The sequence below is a fragment of the Dipodomys merriami genome, unplaced genomic scaffold (genome assembly GCF_024711535.1).
Source record: "Dipodomys merriami isolate MVZ:Mamm:240054 unplaced genomic scaffold, mDipMer1.0.p SCAF_51, whole genome shotgun sequence".
Taxonomy (NCBI): Eukaryota; Metazoa; Chordata; class Mammalia; order Rodentia; family Heteromyidae; genus Dipodomys; species Dipodomys merriami.
The window spans coordinates 4,448,303-4,463,734 of NW_027206080.1; the positions used below are offsets into that span (position 1 = coordinate 4,448,303).

The window sequence follows — 15,432 nt, forward strand, 5'->3', positions numbered from 1 at the left end:
CCCAAAGCCTCCCCTATGCTGGCTGGGTCCACGGGAGAACTTGGCATCCACCATGCTATTCTCCAGAGAAACAATGAGAATTCATCCCCACTCCTGGCGAAGACCTTTCAGAACACCAGCCAGAGAGAGTGCCTCTCTCTCCAGAGAATGCCTGCCTCTTGCTTCAATGTCCTCACACAGATTTAAGCAATGGCCTGGAGAGCGTGACCTCTGTCCAGCAGTGCTGGAAACAGGTGACTCAAAAGGTGGTCAGAGTTCTTCCACTTCTTCTAAATAAATGTGGGCTAGTCAACCGTGATTTGCAAACTGAGTGAAGACAGGGTGCTCCTGATTGCAGCCCCCCACAGGCACTGCTCTTGCTCTCTCTCGCAGAGGCTTCTCCATAGGTTCTCAGGGCTGTCTTTCAGTGTGAGACACAAACATGTGGCAATACAGAGACAAACTTGCAAAGGACTCATGTCTGAAGGCTGGAGACCTGTTCCTTTCCCAAGCAGTTCTCACTTGCAAGGGATTTAGTAAAACAAACAAAAAGGAGTGGTGTTTGGGTAGCAGGGAAAAGAATGAAACAAAGAAAAGATAATGTGTTTTCCAAGAAGGCTTATTTAATTTTATTCCTATAAACAATCTCAAAGTAAACCACGTCAGCTTTTCCTGGCCAAGAAAATGAGAGCCCAAAACTTCCTGTTTCTGCTTGGCAGAACCAGACAAACTACCTACATCCTGAAAGACCATGGGGAGGGGGAGGACACAGGGGGTGGGGGAGGACAGGGGGGGTGGGGGGGAGTGTTGACCAGCTTCTCAGTGTACCATTTGTTCTTGAGGCTCTGAACCCTGCTTCTATTTGTCCTAAGGTGACAGCACTCTCACAGCTGAAGCCTCTCCTCCCCCCACCAACTATGTGATGCCTGATGGCACTGAAAGTGTACACCCAGTACTCCCTTGACACTATTTCCTGAGTGCCCGGTGCCAAAAAACACACCTGCACGTGACGAGTCACAATGCTGATAGGCAGAGACAGACAACAAGAAGTAGAGTGAGGCACAGCTGTGGTAAGAGCGATGGAGAAAAGTCAGGCAGGGAAAACATGGGCTCTGTGGAGAGGGCTAGGCTCTGGGCAGGGCTTGGAATGGTCCGGGGGGCCTTGCTGGGTGGTCTTCAAGCATCATCTCAGGGAGGGGATGGCTTCAATACACAGTTTAACCTCTGCAGGGCTGGTCCTATCATCTGGCGGTCTCAGGCTTTCCACTTGGGTCCTGGAACATTGCTGTGGAGACTGGCTGCCACCATGTGCACGCACCTACCATGTAGACTGCTCTCAGACTCACAGCCAGGGAGATACAGAGACAGGAGTGTTAACCCTGCACTACCTCCACTGAACACTGGGGGACCAGGAGGTGGGCTGGTGCCGTTCACACACCTCAGCCAGATGGCTGTCCTGGAGCCGACACATGTAGGGTCTGAAACATTCTTGTCTAAACATCCTGTGGACTTCAGGTAGGATTTAACTCATTCCTCACAGCTGCTGCTTTAACACATGCGAATGAGCAAGATGTAGTAGCTGGACTAAAATTTTAGCACAGCACAGGAAAGCTTTTCAAACATCTGTTGAACAAATTCCTATTCCCAAACACTGAAAGACTATGGACACCGTTTGGGGGCTTTGAGGAGGCGTGCAAAGGAGGCAGATGAGATAGCCGGTCTCCTGTTGGTAAGCCCCAGAAAGAACTCTTCTGCAGCTCAAGGGAACAGTGTCACATTATGATGGGAAGCCAGCTCTGATGGCAGCTGGAAGCAGGAAGCAGGGGCCCCTATCCAGATTAACACTGGATTAACTTCTGGTCTTCGGTGAGTAGCTATGGGCCATCAGGTAAGTAACAAACATTCCAGGTGCCTTGATTTCTACTCTGAGACATGAAGATGACTTTTGCATCTCTGTCATGGGGCAAGAGGACCCCATGAGCACAGTGGTGGGGGAGAGGGTAATCGAGACACCTATACCTGGGACCATCTGGTAAGCCACACCTACGAAGAGTGTAATCTGTAGCACATTACCTGAGCAACCACTGGCTCTGAAAAGCAGAAGACCTACCAGGACAACGGTGGCCTGCCGTAGGTAGCTCCTCACTTCTCAGTGAATGAGGAGTCACCAAACATTCTAGTGTGAAGGTACAAAGCAGAACGCCAATCAAAAAATCCACCAAGTTCCCACAGCAATGCTATAGGTCAACAGAAGGTGAGGGGCGTGAATATCACCCACCCGGTAGGTGGTAGCAAACATTCTACAGTGCCCACAGAGGCACTGGGCTGAGAATGGCAGGCTCCAGCACCTACCACCTCTCAGCCTCAGGTACCTGAAAAGTACAAACCAGACCCTTTCCTTTAGCACCAATACAGCATAATACAAATCAAACTCTTTCTTTAGCACCAACACAGCAGCATGAAGGAGGGGCCTTTCTTTGACCACCAGGAGGGTAGTGTCATGGGTCTCTCCTGTTCCTCCTGCTGCATTTAGCCCTGATTTTATTGCCTCCTTCACTTCCTTTCTCTAGTTCCCAAACACTTGTAATAAGTAGGAATTTAGGTTTTTCTTCCTCTCAAGATTGTGAATGGTGAAAAATTCTCTACTTTGTAAATCAGTTTTTTTTAATTTAACAAGTAAAGAGCAAATACAAGGCCAGTACAACTTCTCCCTTCTAGTCCTGTCTCTGGCCAGCAGCCTCAGCCCTCTGTTAATGGCACAGGACAGGACCACCTTACCCAGAGACGCTTCACTCCACACACCTCAGGAGCTTCCTGGATACCACTGTGCAGGCCAGCCTGCTCCAAGTGCCCGAGTAAAGGAAACGCCAGCACCATGGGGGAAGACAGTCCCAGCCTGTCTGAAGGTGGTGGTACGTGAGTGGCAGTACTTACTGGTCGTGCCGGGTGTCAGGAATGCTCCTGTCCATGCGCAGCTTGTCACTCTCCACCTGATTGAACTTGTTGCGGGCGTAGGGGTCCTGTCCAGAGCGAACCATGGTCCCTCCGACGTATGCCTCTTGGTTGAAGTCGGGCCACCGGACTTTCCCTGGAAGGAGCAGAGCAGAAGTTGCAGCATCAGAAGACAGGAAACTAGAATGTACCTCAGGGTGACTCAAGTGTTCATTCAAGAAATAGAGGATATGGTTGTTCCATAAGATGACAATTTTAATAATAATAAATAAAAACTAGCAAATAAAAAAGCCAACCTGAGCAAGCGCCCTCATGTTTGTAAGAGAGGGGAATTGAGTGTTTACAGTAAGGACATGAAAGGCTTAGAATCCAGGGATCTACCCAGTGAACCAAGTAAAACCAAAGCATTCACAAATGTAACAGGAGTCTGTAGAGCCTGGAGATACTCAGCTCATCTGCCTTTCTGGAGAGCAAGTGCAAGCTAGGTAGAAGGTGTCTTAGCACGCCACCTCAAAGTCCAAGTTTATACTGCAAGGCACTCTGTGGCACTGAGTTGTCATGGTGAGTGAGGCAGCAGCGGTCGATGGCCTTCTCTGGCCCCAGCCAGCGGCCAACGAAACACCCAAAGAGGGCAGTCCACTCAAGTCACATCTCCAGAGGAGGCTCATGTGGATGACAGGAGGGAGAGTGGCACACTGCCCAGACAAACTGGGGATGCTGCCTGTTCTTTTGGACCTGTTCACCTCCACGAACACCTCTACTCCTCTCCACACATACCTGTGTCCTCATAAAGAGCTTCTAAATTTCACAGGGGTTCTGGGCACTCCCATTTTCACTACTGTGACACTCTAATACATGATATATTTGCACGACTTTCTCAACTTCTGAACCCAAAAAGGAAGGAAGGTACCCTCTGCTCCTATAGTACAAGAACAACACTCCCAAAGAACTTCTCGTGAGCCCTCCTTGGGACTCCTGCAGTGGTTAAGACACCTGACTCCATGGACAGGAAGTGAACAGTGTAGCTCTGAGAGACCATGAGGTACACAATGGGATCTGGCTGGTCGTCCTAGAGAGACTGTGGTTAAAATGGGTAGTCCATTCATCCAAATGCTCACACAGCTTCCCAGGCCAGGCAATGACTTCCCAAGAAGAAAGCATAGTACCTTGAAGAGTGGGCATCAAGAAGGAAGAGCACTATTGTGTGTGGGGGATGAGCCTGGAGTGATAAAAAAAGCTCTATGTAGAGACAAGCCAAGGTGAGCACTGGAGGGGCAGTCAGGGTGAGCACTCAAAGCAGGTCAGACTCAAAGCAAACAGTAAACCCACTACTTGCTACTTGCTATCTACATCTATTTACATAACCAGGACATGAAATCACTCCTGAGATTGCATTTCCAACAAATTAGTTGGTCAATATTTTTTAGAGGTGCTTCATGAGAACTTATTGACCTACTATGCTTCAGTTCTATAAGGAGAGGAAAGCAAAGCAGTGTCAATCAGCCACCCAAATGGAGCTCATAAAACTTCAGATGGTGATGACCTGTGGCAGACAGGTTGGCTGAGGCCACTCAGTAGTTCAGCACCTGTCTAACAAGTGCAAGACCCTGGGCAGAAAGGACCGGGGGTCCGGTCGTGGGGCCTGAACTCTGGGCCTGGGCGCTGTCCCTCAGCTCTTCAGCTCAAAGCTAGCACTCTACCACTTGAGCCACAGCGCCACTTCCAGCTTTTTTTCTTTTTGCTTATGTGGTGCTGGGGAATCGAACCCAGAGCCTCATGCATGCAAGGCAAGAGCTTTACCACTGAGCCACCTTCCCAGCCCCAGAATTTTTTTTAATAGAAGGAAAGAAAAAAAGTAAAGTATACAGTGTCAGACTGCTGCTTACTTAAGTGTTCTGGCACAGCCTTTAATTAAATGACTACCGGTGCCAGAACAAAGGGAACAGAGCAAGTAACTCTGGGAGGAACATGGGTCCTGGAGTGTGGTCATGAGCATGCCCATTCAGGAACCAGCCATGATCCAGTATGACGAAGAATAGATGTGAGGCATCAAGTCAAAGAGCTAGGTCAAGGTGGGTGGGGAGAGGGGGGAGGAAACGGACGTGGGCATTGAGTCATGAGAAGCAGGTCAGAAGGGACAGAATACTGGCAGCCAGGCAGCAGGATCAAGTACACAAAGGCAGTGTAGCCTCACAGCATTCAGATCAGCAAATCAGAACTGGGGCTCATGCGTCTGAAGAAGTGCTTTTGTGACTCAAGTCCTTATACACATCTCACTCCTTCACGCCACAGAGAAAAGAGATTCAGTTACCTATGGTTTGCTCAAGGCTGAAGAGCAAACTTTCTATCACAAAACTCATCTGCTTCCTGCTGCAATTGTCCCAAGAGGTCAAGTCTATCTATTCTCAGTGTTTGCTATGGAAATACTGCTGTTGCTGGGGTGGGTGGGGGCATGGCAAAGAGGTCCTATCTTATTAATAGGAAGCTGGTTCTAAACACCACCAGCCCTGATGAGCTGGCAGTATTAGCATTTTCTTAAACGCAAAGTAAGATGCTGGAAACATGCTTTTCATGTGCAGACAACCCTAACAATGCTACTGAACCTCCATCTCTTTCCACCTCACTGCCTCCATGCTTGTGGGTTTGGAGGGATGTGAAGAAAAACACCCACAATGCCAAAGAGCATGTCCCTCCACTCTCATAGGGTTCAAATGGCCTAGTTCTCACTAGCCACTTTAGTGGTCTGAATCCATTCGATGTACCAGACAGGAAACCACTGGGTCCAGGCACACCAGGGAGAGCCCATGACTTGGGTCTCACCTTGGGAAATTCTGTGTGTCCTACAGCTCAGCACCTGGTGTGGAGGAAAGCAAGGCCTGAGGCCCAGGTGGGTGGCCTGTGAGGGAGAGGTAGCAGCTATGGGAGGAGGTTTCTGCTGGCTCTTTGGGCTTCTAGCCCCTTTGGTCTGCATACCGCCTGCGTTTGTCCTCTCCTTATTAGGAATGGTTATAGCAGAAGAGATATCTAATGCAACAGCCGGGTGGCTCTGGCCCAGCACCCATATGGTGTCACACTATAGACCCTTCATGCACAGCAAGCAAAAGCAGGTCTCTCTGGGTTCCTAGGCTTGGGCTGAGACAGACAACACTCAAGGGACTGCGCTAACAAGTGTACTGCTAAAAACAAGGCACCAAGAGAGAAAGCATAGTTCCACAGATGCACCTAAGGGAAGCTTATCTAGACCAAGGGAAGGGGAAGGCTGCAGGAAAGACGTGAGGATACCATATTCCTCAGCACTGACACACACCCACTCTGAGGAGAGCCCACACGACCCCTCCCTCTGACCCATAACCACTGGCTGCAGGCCCTGACAGGAGTCTCCCAGTACACGAAACAATGCTACAAAGAATGTAAACAGGACTTCTTTCATAGAAGAGTAGCAGTGCGCTAGAATGCCTGGGCTGGTAAACACGTCCGACTGGACACATTACATCAGGACCCGGATGCTGAGCTTCTCAATGCCCCCCCCCCCACACACACACGGAAGGGGAGGGCACATCTGCTTTTCTGTGAGCATGACATGAAATTGGCCTCATCACCTAATAATGGTCACAACCTAGCATCCGAAAACACGGCTTAGGAACATCAGAGAACTCAGTCATTTCTATTTGACAATATCAGACTCGAGTCCCCAGCACAGACAAGAGGAAGTCTGGAGAACAAGGAGCTCAGACAGAATGTGCCCCCGCCGGCCTACACAAACAGCCGAGAACTGAGGGCCAAGCAGTCTGCCGGGGACACAGCAGAGCAAGGGAAGGAGCCCACATTCACAGGCTGCCTGTAGGATCCCAACATGAAACATGAAAATGGGTAAGGCTAACTTAAAGCAAAGGCTGACAGAAAATCTTAAGGATAAAATTTTACACAGAAGGCAGAAACTAGGGTCATCCCCAAAGCTGACAAGAAAACAAAACACATTGACAAGCTCAGGCTTACAGTAAGGTCAGAGATACTCAGGTGGCTTGCCTTGGGAAACCACTTCTCTTGGTGGCCTTTTGAGCTGAGTGCCCTTATATGAATTGTGAAGATGAGGCACTGTAGTGGTAATTTATGGGTCAGTATGCTTCAGCCTAGCTCTAGGCCTCTCCTAAATCCACGAGACACTTGAAGGCCACATGAAACAAAAACAGCAGCCCAGAGTCGGCTCTCCCTGTTCGACTGACTGTGCCAGTGTCCATTACACACACACACACACACACACACACACTCTCTCTCTCTCTCTCTCTCTCTCTCTCTCTCTCACACACACACACACACACACACACTCTGGAGTGGAGCTCCTTCTGGTTCTCACCTGCAGTACCTGGGTACCCAAATACCCACAAACACCTGTCCACCACTGCTTTACAACTATAGTCTCCTCCTAGTCTACCCTGCCTAAGGCAGAACCCTGCACAGGGCTGAAGAATGCAGCTACATGTTAGCACTCACCACCTTCCCTCACTGCTCGCAGCAGCTAATGAGAAGGAGGGCAGATGACGGCACGGAGGACCATGGCCCCAGGCAGGTCCCGGGAGAGGGAGGGCACTTGAGAAAGAACTGCAGTATGGGTAGAGATGTATCAGAAGATGACTCAAGTCACTGGGACTGCGGGAAACAGTGTCAAGAGGCAAGGGAGGGCCAGGGGAGGCTAGCCTGCAGTAGGGAGGGTCAGTGGGGGCCAGCATTGGGACCAGTGGCCATGTATCATCGCCAGCGCAGTTGAAGGGCTCACACCCTCCACACCTCAGAGAACACAGAATTTCGGTGTAGTGCGTGCTGAAGCACATGTGCACTCCAGGAATGAGCCAGGCCCATGGGAAAGGCAGGTGGGGGCCCTGAAAGCCAAAAGCAGAAGGGTATCGAGTCAGGATGTGCTGGGCACTCAGCTGCCTCACCCAGGAATACTTTGTCAGAGGATGCCCCAGAGACAAGCAGTTCCTCCTCCAAGCTAGCCCCATACCTGCGACCCTGAAGATGCATTTAAGCTGTCATTCCACCCAGTGTCCTGTGAGCATCCACAGCAGACTGGCACTCACTCCTAATGACACAGCAAGACCTGCCTACTACTCAGTCTAATGGCATGGCGAGACCTGCCTACCACTCAATCCGTCTCCTGTAAATCTCCGGACCAGTGTGCGGACTCACAGGTAAACCTCGCACCAGGGTTTCCACACTCAAAGGCAATACTTACAGGTGGGAAACAGTAGTACTAAAAAGCAGTGTGGTTTCCTGGCCAAGTATGTGCTCCTCCAGCTGGCCCTGCGGCATTTCAGCATGACCCTTCCTCATCCAGGAACCTTCCCTGATGTCTCCAGCCCTCCTCTCCCCACTCTTCGTAAAGTCTCACACTGACCAGGACTTTCCTCCTCAGAATGCCTCTCAATTAAATGCCATTAAGAACTCAAGCCAGTGTGATGACAAGCCTGAGGTAGAGCAGAAGCTCTGCCTCTCATGTCTGCTGTGCCACCAGCACGGAGGCCACGGCGCCTGTCCACTCTGCTGTGCTACAGCAGAGGCTATGGCACCTGTCCACTCTGCTGTGCCACCAGCACGGAGGCCACAGCACCTGTCCACTCTGCTGTGCTACAGCAGAGGCCATGGCACCTGTCCACTCTGCTGTGCCACCAGCACGGAGGCCACAGTGCCTGTCCACTCTGCTGTGCCACCAGCACGGAGGCCACGGCGCCTGTCCACTCTGCTGTGCCACCAGCACAGAGGCCTCAGCGCCTGTCCACTCTGCTGTGTCACCAGCACAGAGGCCACAGCGCCTGTCCACTCTGCTGTGCCACCAGCACGGAGGCCACGGCGCCTGTCCACTCTGCTGTGCCACCAGCACGGAGGCCTCAGCGCCTGTCCACTCTGCTGTGTCACCAGCACGGAGGCCACGGCGCCTGTCCACTCTGCTGTGCCACCAGCATGGAGGCCTCAGCGCCTGTCCACTCTGCTGTGTCACCAGCACGGAGGCCACAGTGCCTGTCCACTCTGCGTGCTACAGCACAGAGGCCACGGTGCCTGTCCACTCTACTGTGCCACCAGCATGGAGGCCTCAGCACCTGTCCACTCTGCTGTGTCACCAGCACGGAGGCCTCAGCGCCTGTCCACTCTGCTGTGTCACCAGCACGGAGGCCACAGCGCCTGTCCACTCTGCTGTGTCACCAGCACGGAGGCCACGGTGCCTGTCCACTCTGCTGTGTCACCAGCACAGAGGCCATGGTGCCTTGTCCACTCTGCTGTGCTATAGCACAGAGGCCTCAGCACCTGTCCACTCTGCTGTGCCACCAGCACGGAGGCCACAGTGCCTGTCCACTCTGCTGTGCCACCAGCACGGAGGCCACAGTGCCTGTCCACTCTGCGTGCTACAGCACAGAGGCCACGGTGCCTGTCCACTCTACTGTGCTATAGCACAGAGGCCACAGCACCTGTCCACTCTGCTGTGCCACCAGCACAGAGTCCACGGCGCCTGTCCACTCTGCTGTGCTACAGCAGAGGCCACAGCACCTGTCCACTCTGCTGTGCCACCAGCAAAGAGGCCACGGTGCCTGTCCACTCTGCTGTGCTACAGCACAGAGGCCATGGTGCCTGTCCACTCTGCTGTGCTACAGCACAGAGGCCACGGTGCCTGTCCACTCTGCTGTGCCACCCAACTCCTTGTTTGGTCCTAGGATGCTCTCGTGGAAAGCCCTCTCACAGGTGCTCAGTAGACTCATCTGGGCATCAGGGTCTGGGACATGGTTCTTAAGCCAGTGTGACAGGCTGTGTGTGGTCAGTGTGAGGTCAGGCCCATGGAGGACATGGGCTCTGAGTTCTCTCAAAGAACACCATGCCATCTCCCTTGCCTGTGCTCACTCTCACCCTCGGACCCCTGCTGCCTGGGTCAGTGCTCCTGGTCTTGGCAGGCAAAGGCCTGGCCTGGGACCACCTGGAGGTCCATGTTCAGTGACAAAACAAGCTGAGCAGCCCCTGTCCAGGAAGCTCTCTCTAAAGCTAGCCCCAAACAGAGGCACAGAGATTGCAGGTGTACGGCACTCTTTTCTGTCTTTCTGCCACTGTCGATGGTCTCTGGTGGCTTGGAGAGGCCTGGCTAGTAGCAAGAGTGTTCCTCTCATCACACGAACCTCAGTCCAAGGCCTTCCAGTGTGGGCACCTAATAGACACAAGGCAGTACTCACACTCTGCAGCCACAAAAGCAATGCCCAGAGTAAGGGGGGGCTACTAGGATCACTGACACCTCTGGAGAAAGGACAGATGAGACTCCACACTGGTCTGTTAGGCCCCACCAGGCCCTTAGAAGGGCCTTGACCCTAAGGTTGGCGCTGTGAAGAAAACCCTTATCTGCTGACTATCCATCTGGTGTCCTGGCCTGGCCACTGCCCACCTTCTTCCTGCAGGGCGCCTCCTGCCTGCCTCACCCCTGACTTGCTTGGTGAATCTGACACATGTTCTGTCCTCTCACAGCACGAAGTTTGCCCGGTGTCCAGTGCTTTTTCTCTCCCTGACTCAAGAGCTAGTTTTTAAGGTATGACTCTCCTTCCAGAGTCTTTTGGTTCCTGCAGGAATACTTAGCCCAGGGCCAGCGGTGAGCATGGGACTGTGGGAGAATGCTATTCTGCTTGGGACCTGAGCAAACCAGCACACAATGTGTTCAGGCCAGGAGGATCCCTGGGGCTACTCAGCCCTCCACTTCACAAGGCTCGTTTTAGGTCCTAAGAACCCATACCCAATGAGCATCTGAGGAGGTGGCTGGCTTTTCAGTGCGGACTGCTTGTCTCTATACAACTTGTATTGGTAAACTCTGATTTAGAATAATGCTACATTTTCAAACAATGCTACTTCCTAAGAGTTTTGCTTTTATGAAACCTCATACTTGAAAAATAACAATTTAATCTTATTTGATTCTGGGCTTTCAAAGAGCTGAAGTGGCACAGAGGAACCAAGCACTCAAGCACACACTGGATGCCATTAGGTTAGAAACAGCCCAACCTATCTGCTTGGGGCTGGGTGGGTTGTCTACAACCGCAGGGGGTGGGCAACACACAGGACAGGTGTCTCCCAGGCTCAGGAACCTAAGAGCTGTGGGAAGCCCAAATTCTGTACAGGTGCAGCCGCGGGGGAGGCAGTGCAAACAAAGGCCAGGCCACTCTGCGCAGAGAGGTGACTCCTCTTCTGGGAAAGCAGCCAAGGAAGAGAAAGGAAACTTGTTTAAAACCAAAGACAGCCTCTGAGATTTACTTTAACCTCTTGGTTGATCTCAAATTGAATGTAATTTTCCTGTGCTTAAAAGAAAACCCTCCCCATGTTCTTCCTCTAGACGCTCATAATACACAGCACAAAAGAAAAGACCAGGCAAGGCCAGGATTACAAACAAATATATCCATTTCGATGACACAGGAATAAAAGCAATACTTTAGATTTAACACTGGATATCTTGTATGACAAGAAATTTTCTTCACCCATGAGAAACTGTCTTCTAAAATAAGCAATTCTAAACAATTCAACATTAAGGGCGAGAAAGCCCCAGGAATCTCAAAAGGTGACAAAAATAATACAAAAGTCTAAGAAAATACCCAAACTTACAAGAGAAATAGACTTCATTTATTCTAAAGAATCAGTGCTTTCAAAACAGCAAAAATAAACTATTGAAACTGTTTTACATGATAATGTTCCATAGAGGCTAAGTTTCACTAGTGAGGCTCAAATTTTTCATATATGAATTTCACAGATCTCTTCTCTGAATTTAAGATGCTTTTTTTGTTTGTTTTTGAGAGAAAGTATCATCACTATGAAGCCTAGGAGGGCCCTAAACTCTCAATCCACCTCCTGCCTGTGTGCCCCAGATCCTGCAACTGTAGGGTACAGCATCAAGCCCAGCTCCTCTCTGAAGTTCAGGAAAATAATCTTCATATTTCTTCTATGCATGATAGTGTCTAACTACAGTCAACTTGTTCAAAGTACCCACTGATCTACTTTCTACTCCAAATGTCAGTCAAAATATCGAGTGACTCTACCCTCAGTGGGCAGATGGAAAGAGCAGGAGAAGAACATGGACATAGAAGCCTCCAAGACTACTATTTGGAATGAGAAAGCCTCACCTACCATAACCCACAGGACACATGATCACCTTAGCTCCCACCTTGCTAAGACTCAGGAGTTACATACTCCAGTGATGATGCCAAAACCAGACTCTTCTTGGCTAACCTGTGTTTCTTCTACTAAGCCTGTTACCTCACTCTGAGTAAAACAGACGTGAGAAGCAGCCCCACACCTGTGCACTCCCACCAGGCTAGCCACCTCTGCTGTTACCAGGTAAAGTGTGGCCTCTCTAGCCCTCACCTGCTGCTGGTGTGAAGGCATCTGTGACTTTAAGAACACATGCTCTTCTCTGCTGAAATCAGACACTGCATGAGTAGAGGAAGAAGGAACTAGAGACACATTCTTGTGTGGGTGAAATTCTCTTACAAATGTCCAGCTACCAAGCCAGGCAGGGGTGGCTCACGCCTGAAGTCCTAGCTACTCAGGAGGCTGAGATCTAAGTATCGTGAGTCAAAGCTAGCCCAGGAAGGAAAGTCCAGGAGACTCTTATCTCCAATTAACCACCAGAAAACTGGAAGTGGAGCTGTGGCTCAAAATGGGAGAGCACTAGCCTTGAGCCAAAAGGGCTCAGGGACAGTGCCCAGGCCCTGAGTTCGGGAGCTCCTTATTCATAGAAGCCATATGGCAGACTCTAGCCTGCTGCAGTGTGCTTCTTCACCTACCACAGAAGCTGTTTCACTGTGCTTCCACTTTCTGGAGTTCCAAGTGAAAAGGAGAAAAAGGCATTTGGCCTCTTTTGCATAGCAGCCTTCCAAAAAGCTGGAGATCACATTCCATTTCCCTCCAGAGCCCTCTATAGCAACATCTAGTTACTGTAAGAGCTCCTTCTGGGACCCTGCTTCCACCTCACCCCTTTACCACCAGCCAGGCCAACACTGATCCATCGGCATCCCAGAAATCTGGTACCTAGACCAGAAGGCCTGCAGTGTGAGTCATGGGCCCTGACACAGACCCCTGGCTGACTAACACACACAGAGGCAGCCCTGCTCTCACAGGCCACGTACTTCCCACTGCCTTGATCTTTCTTACTTGTCACAATGGGAAAGGATGATGATTTATTTTCTCTAATGCTGGCTGGGGGTGGGGGTGGGACAAAGAAATGGACCCTCTGTTGAAGACAAGATGGCAATTAATGCAAAAAAAATCCTTAAAATACATGCTGCCATTGACCTTGCAATTTTGCCTTCAGGAATTTATTTCAAGGAAATAATTATGGACAGGTAGAGTCTCCTGAAGGAAACTGGGTCTTGCTGAAGCATCTAGCTGTCCCCATTAGAACGGTTCAGCACAGCCATGGTGAGTGTGGCTGTCACCATGAGAGATATGAATGGCCACTGGAAGATATTCATAGGCTGTCATTTAAGCAAAAACAGAATACCACAGCTGTGTGTATAAAAGTGTTATAACGTGGGCTGGGAAGGTGGCTCAGTGGTAGAGCGCTTGCCTTGCATGCATGAGGCCCTGGGTTTGATTCCTCAGCACCACATAAGAAAAAAGAAAAAAGCCGGAAGTGGCTCAAGTGGTACAGCGCTAGCCTTGAGCTGAAGAGCTGAGGGACAGGGCCCAGGCCCAGAGTTCAGGCCCCACAACTGGACCCCCCCCCCCAAAAAAAAGTGTTATAACGTGAGATGTTGGCAGGGACCACATGCAGACAAGCCCTGTTTCAAAAAGCAGACCCTGGAGGGGGTCTCCTCTACCAAGAACCAGAGCTTCGAAGTTTCTGTGCTAGGAGGGCTATGTGGTATGGGAAATACCACAGCAAAGCGCCCAGGTATACAGAAAAGGCATTCATATGTAAATGATCTATACATTTTTCACAGGAATGCATGAACAGACTGAACTCTGGAAGTACATTTAACTCTGGCACCTGTGGGAAGAGAGGCCCAAAGCCCTAGCGGCTGACTTCAGACACGGAGAGGCTAAGGCTCTACAGGCTAGGGTCCACTATATCCAGAAGGGGCACAGGAGACACCTCATCTGCTGGGGGGAGTGTGCCTTCCCGGGAATATGCCCCAAACAGGTCTGGAGAGACACATGGCTAGAGAGCAGCAGTGGCTAGTTTTGGATGCTAAGCTCAGTGTGAAGGTAATTGTCTTATTTTTACCAACCGGCATTTCTTAAACTTTAAAAATGCTTTACTGATCTTCATTTCTTAAGCGTATCTCCATAAGGTTCATGCTTATCAAGGCATTGCTTTCCTAAGAGCACTAAACAGCTACTTTTTGTCTTTGATGACATTGTATAGACTGCTAGGCCTCAGACCCAGTTGCTGAACCTGTGTAGCCTGAGCCTCCACATCTGTACAACTCTGCTAGAGGCCAGTAGGATGCATGGTCTTCAGAGATACAAGGATGGACGTTCTGATGCATGTGACAACTGGGTGGATCTGAAAGACACTAAGCTCAGCACAAAGGACAAATGCTGTCTAGTTCCACTGTGTGAGGTTCACAGACAGGAGTGAAGTGGGGGTGCCAACAGGCAGTATGGGAAGTAAACAGCTCGATTTAGCTAATGGTGACATTGCACGGTGATGAGTGGACTACGGCCAAAGTCACCACAAAGGCATCTGTGTGTCACGTACCCACTGAACCACATGCTCAACAATAATTCACGTGGTAATGCTTATGTTACTTTACCACAATACTAAAGACACAATCGATCAAGGACCACTTCCTTGATGCTGCAGCAATGCCAAAGGAACATGTAACTGGGCTTGTTTTACCCTTCCCCTGGAAGGTGGGAGGCAGAAATGTCAAACCATTTCCATTGGGATCAGTGGCCGTTAACACTGTCTGTCCACCATGCCATTCCTGCTCTATTCAGCCACATGTTTTCGTTCTGAGAAAGCATCAGTCTGGAGGGAGGGGTGAAGCAGTGAGGACCAGAGTGGGTCTCTGCTTCCTCAACTCTCCGAAGCCTTGCTCTTTTTACACTAGGAATGAAACAAGAATGGCACTAAGGTAAATGAAGCAAACAGAACATCAGCGGTGAAAAATCATGCTGACCAAGGATGAGATCCCTTAACAGCAACTTCATCACCAGTTGTCCAAAACGACAGCTCCAGCTTTCCAGCCCCTTGGCCCCACCTGCCCCAGGTCTCGGAACTGGCTGGTCTTGCCTGTGATTCTTTTCAGTGGCAGGCATTAGCTAGATGAACACTTCGAGGAGGCAAGGAAGAGGAGGCAAGAGGGACCAGATGAAGCTTGTTTTCCATACAAATTCATTTTCCAAATCAAGAAGGAAAGGAGACGGGATTGATCTCCATCAGGTGGATGTCCAAAATGTGAAGCCAATCACTGGCTCTGTTGTTAGGACACCGCACTTGATAAACTGGCCCTAATCCTAGAATGGCGAGGCACTTGTGAAGGT

At 50.4% G+C, this 15,432-nt stretch overlaps 1 protein-coding gene across 1 annotated transcript in view; it reads right to left on the bottom strand.

Annotated features, from left to right (window-relative positions):
- The window catches only part of Galnt2 (polypeptide N-acetylgalactosaminyltransferase 2), a 136,801-nt gene that overhangs the window by 43,379 nt on the left and 77,990 nt on the right, over nucleotides 1-15,432 (bottom strand). Inside the window, exon 3 of the mRNA XM_069998169.1 lies at nucleotides 2,914-3,067. Coding sequence (XP_069854270.1) covers nucleotides 2,914-3,067 — 154 coding nt within the window. The remainder of the gene's footprint in view (nucleotides 1-2,913; nucleotides 3,068-15,432) is intronic.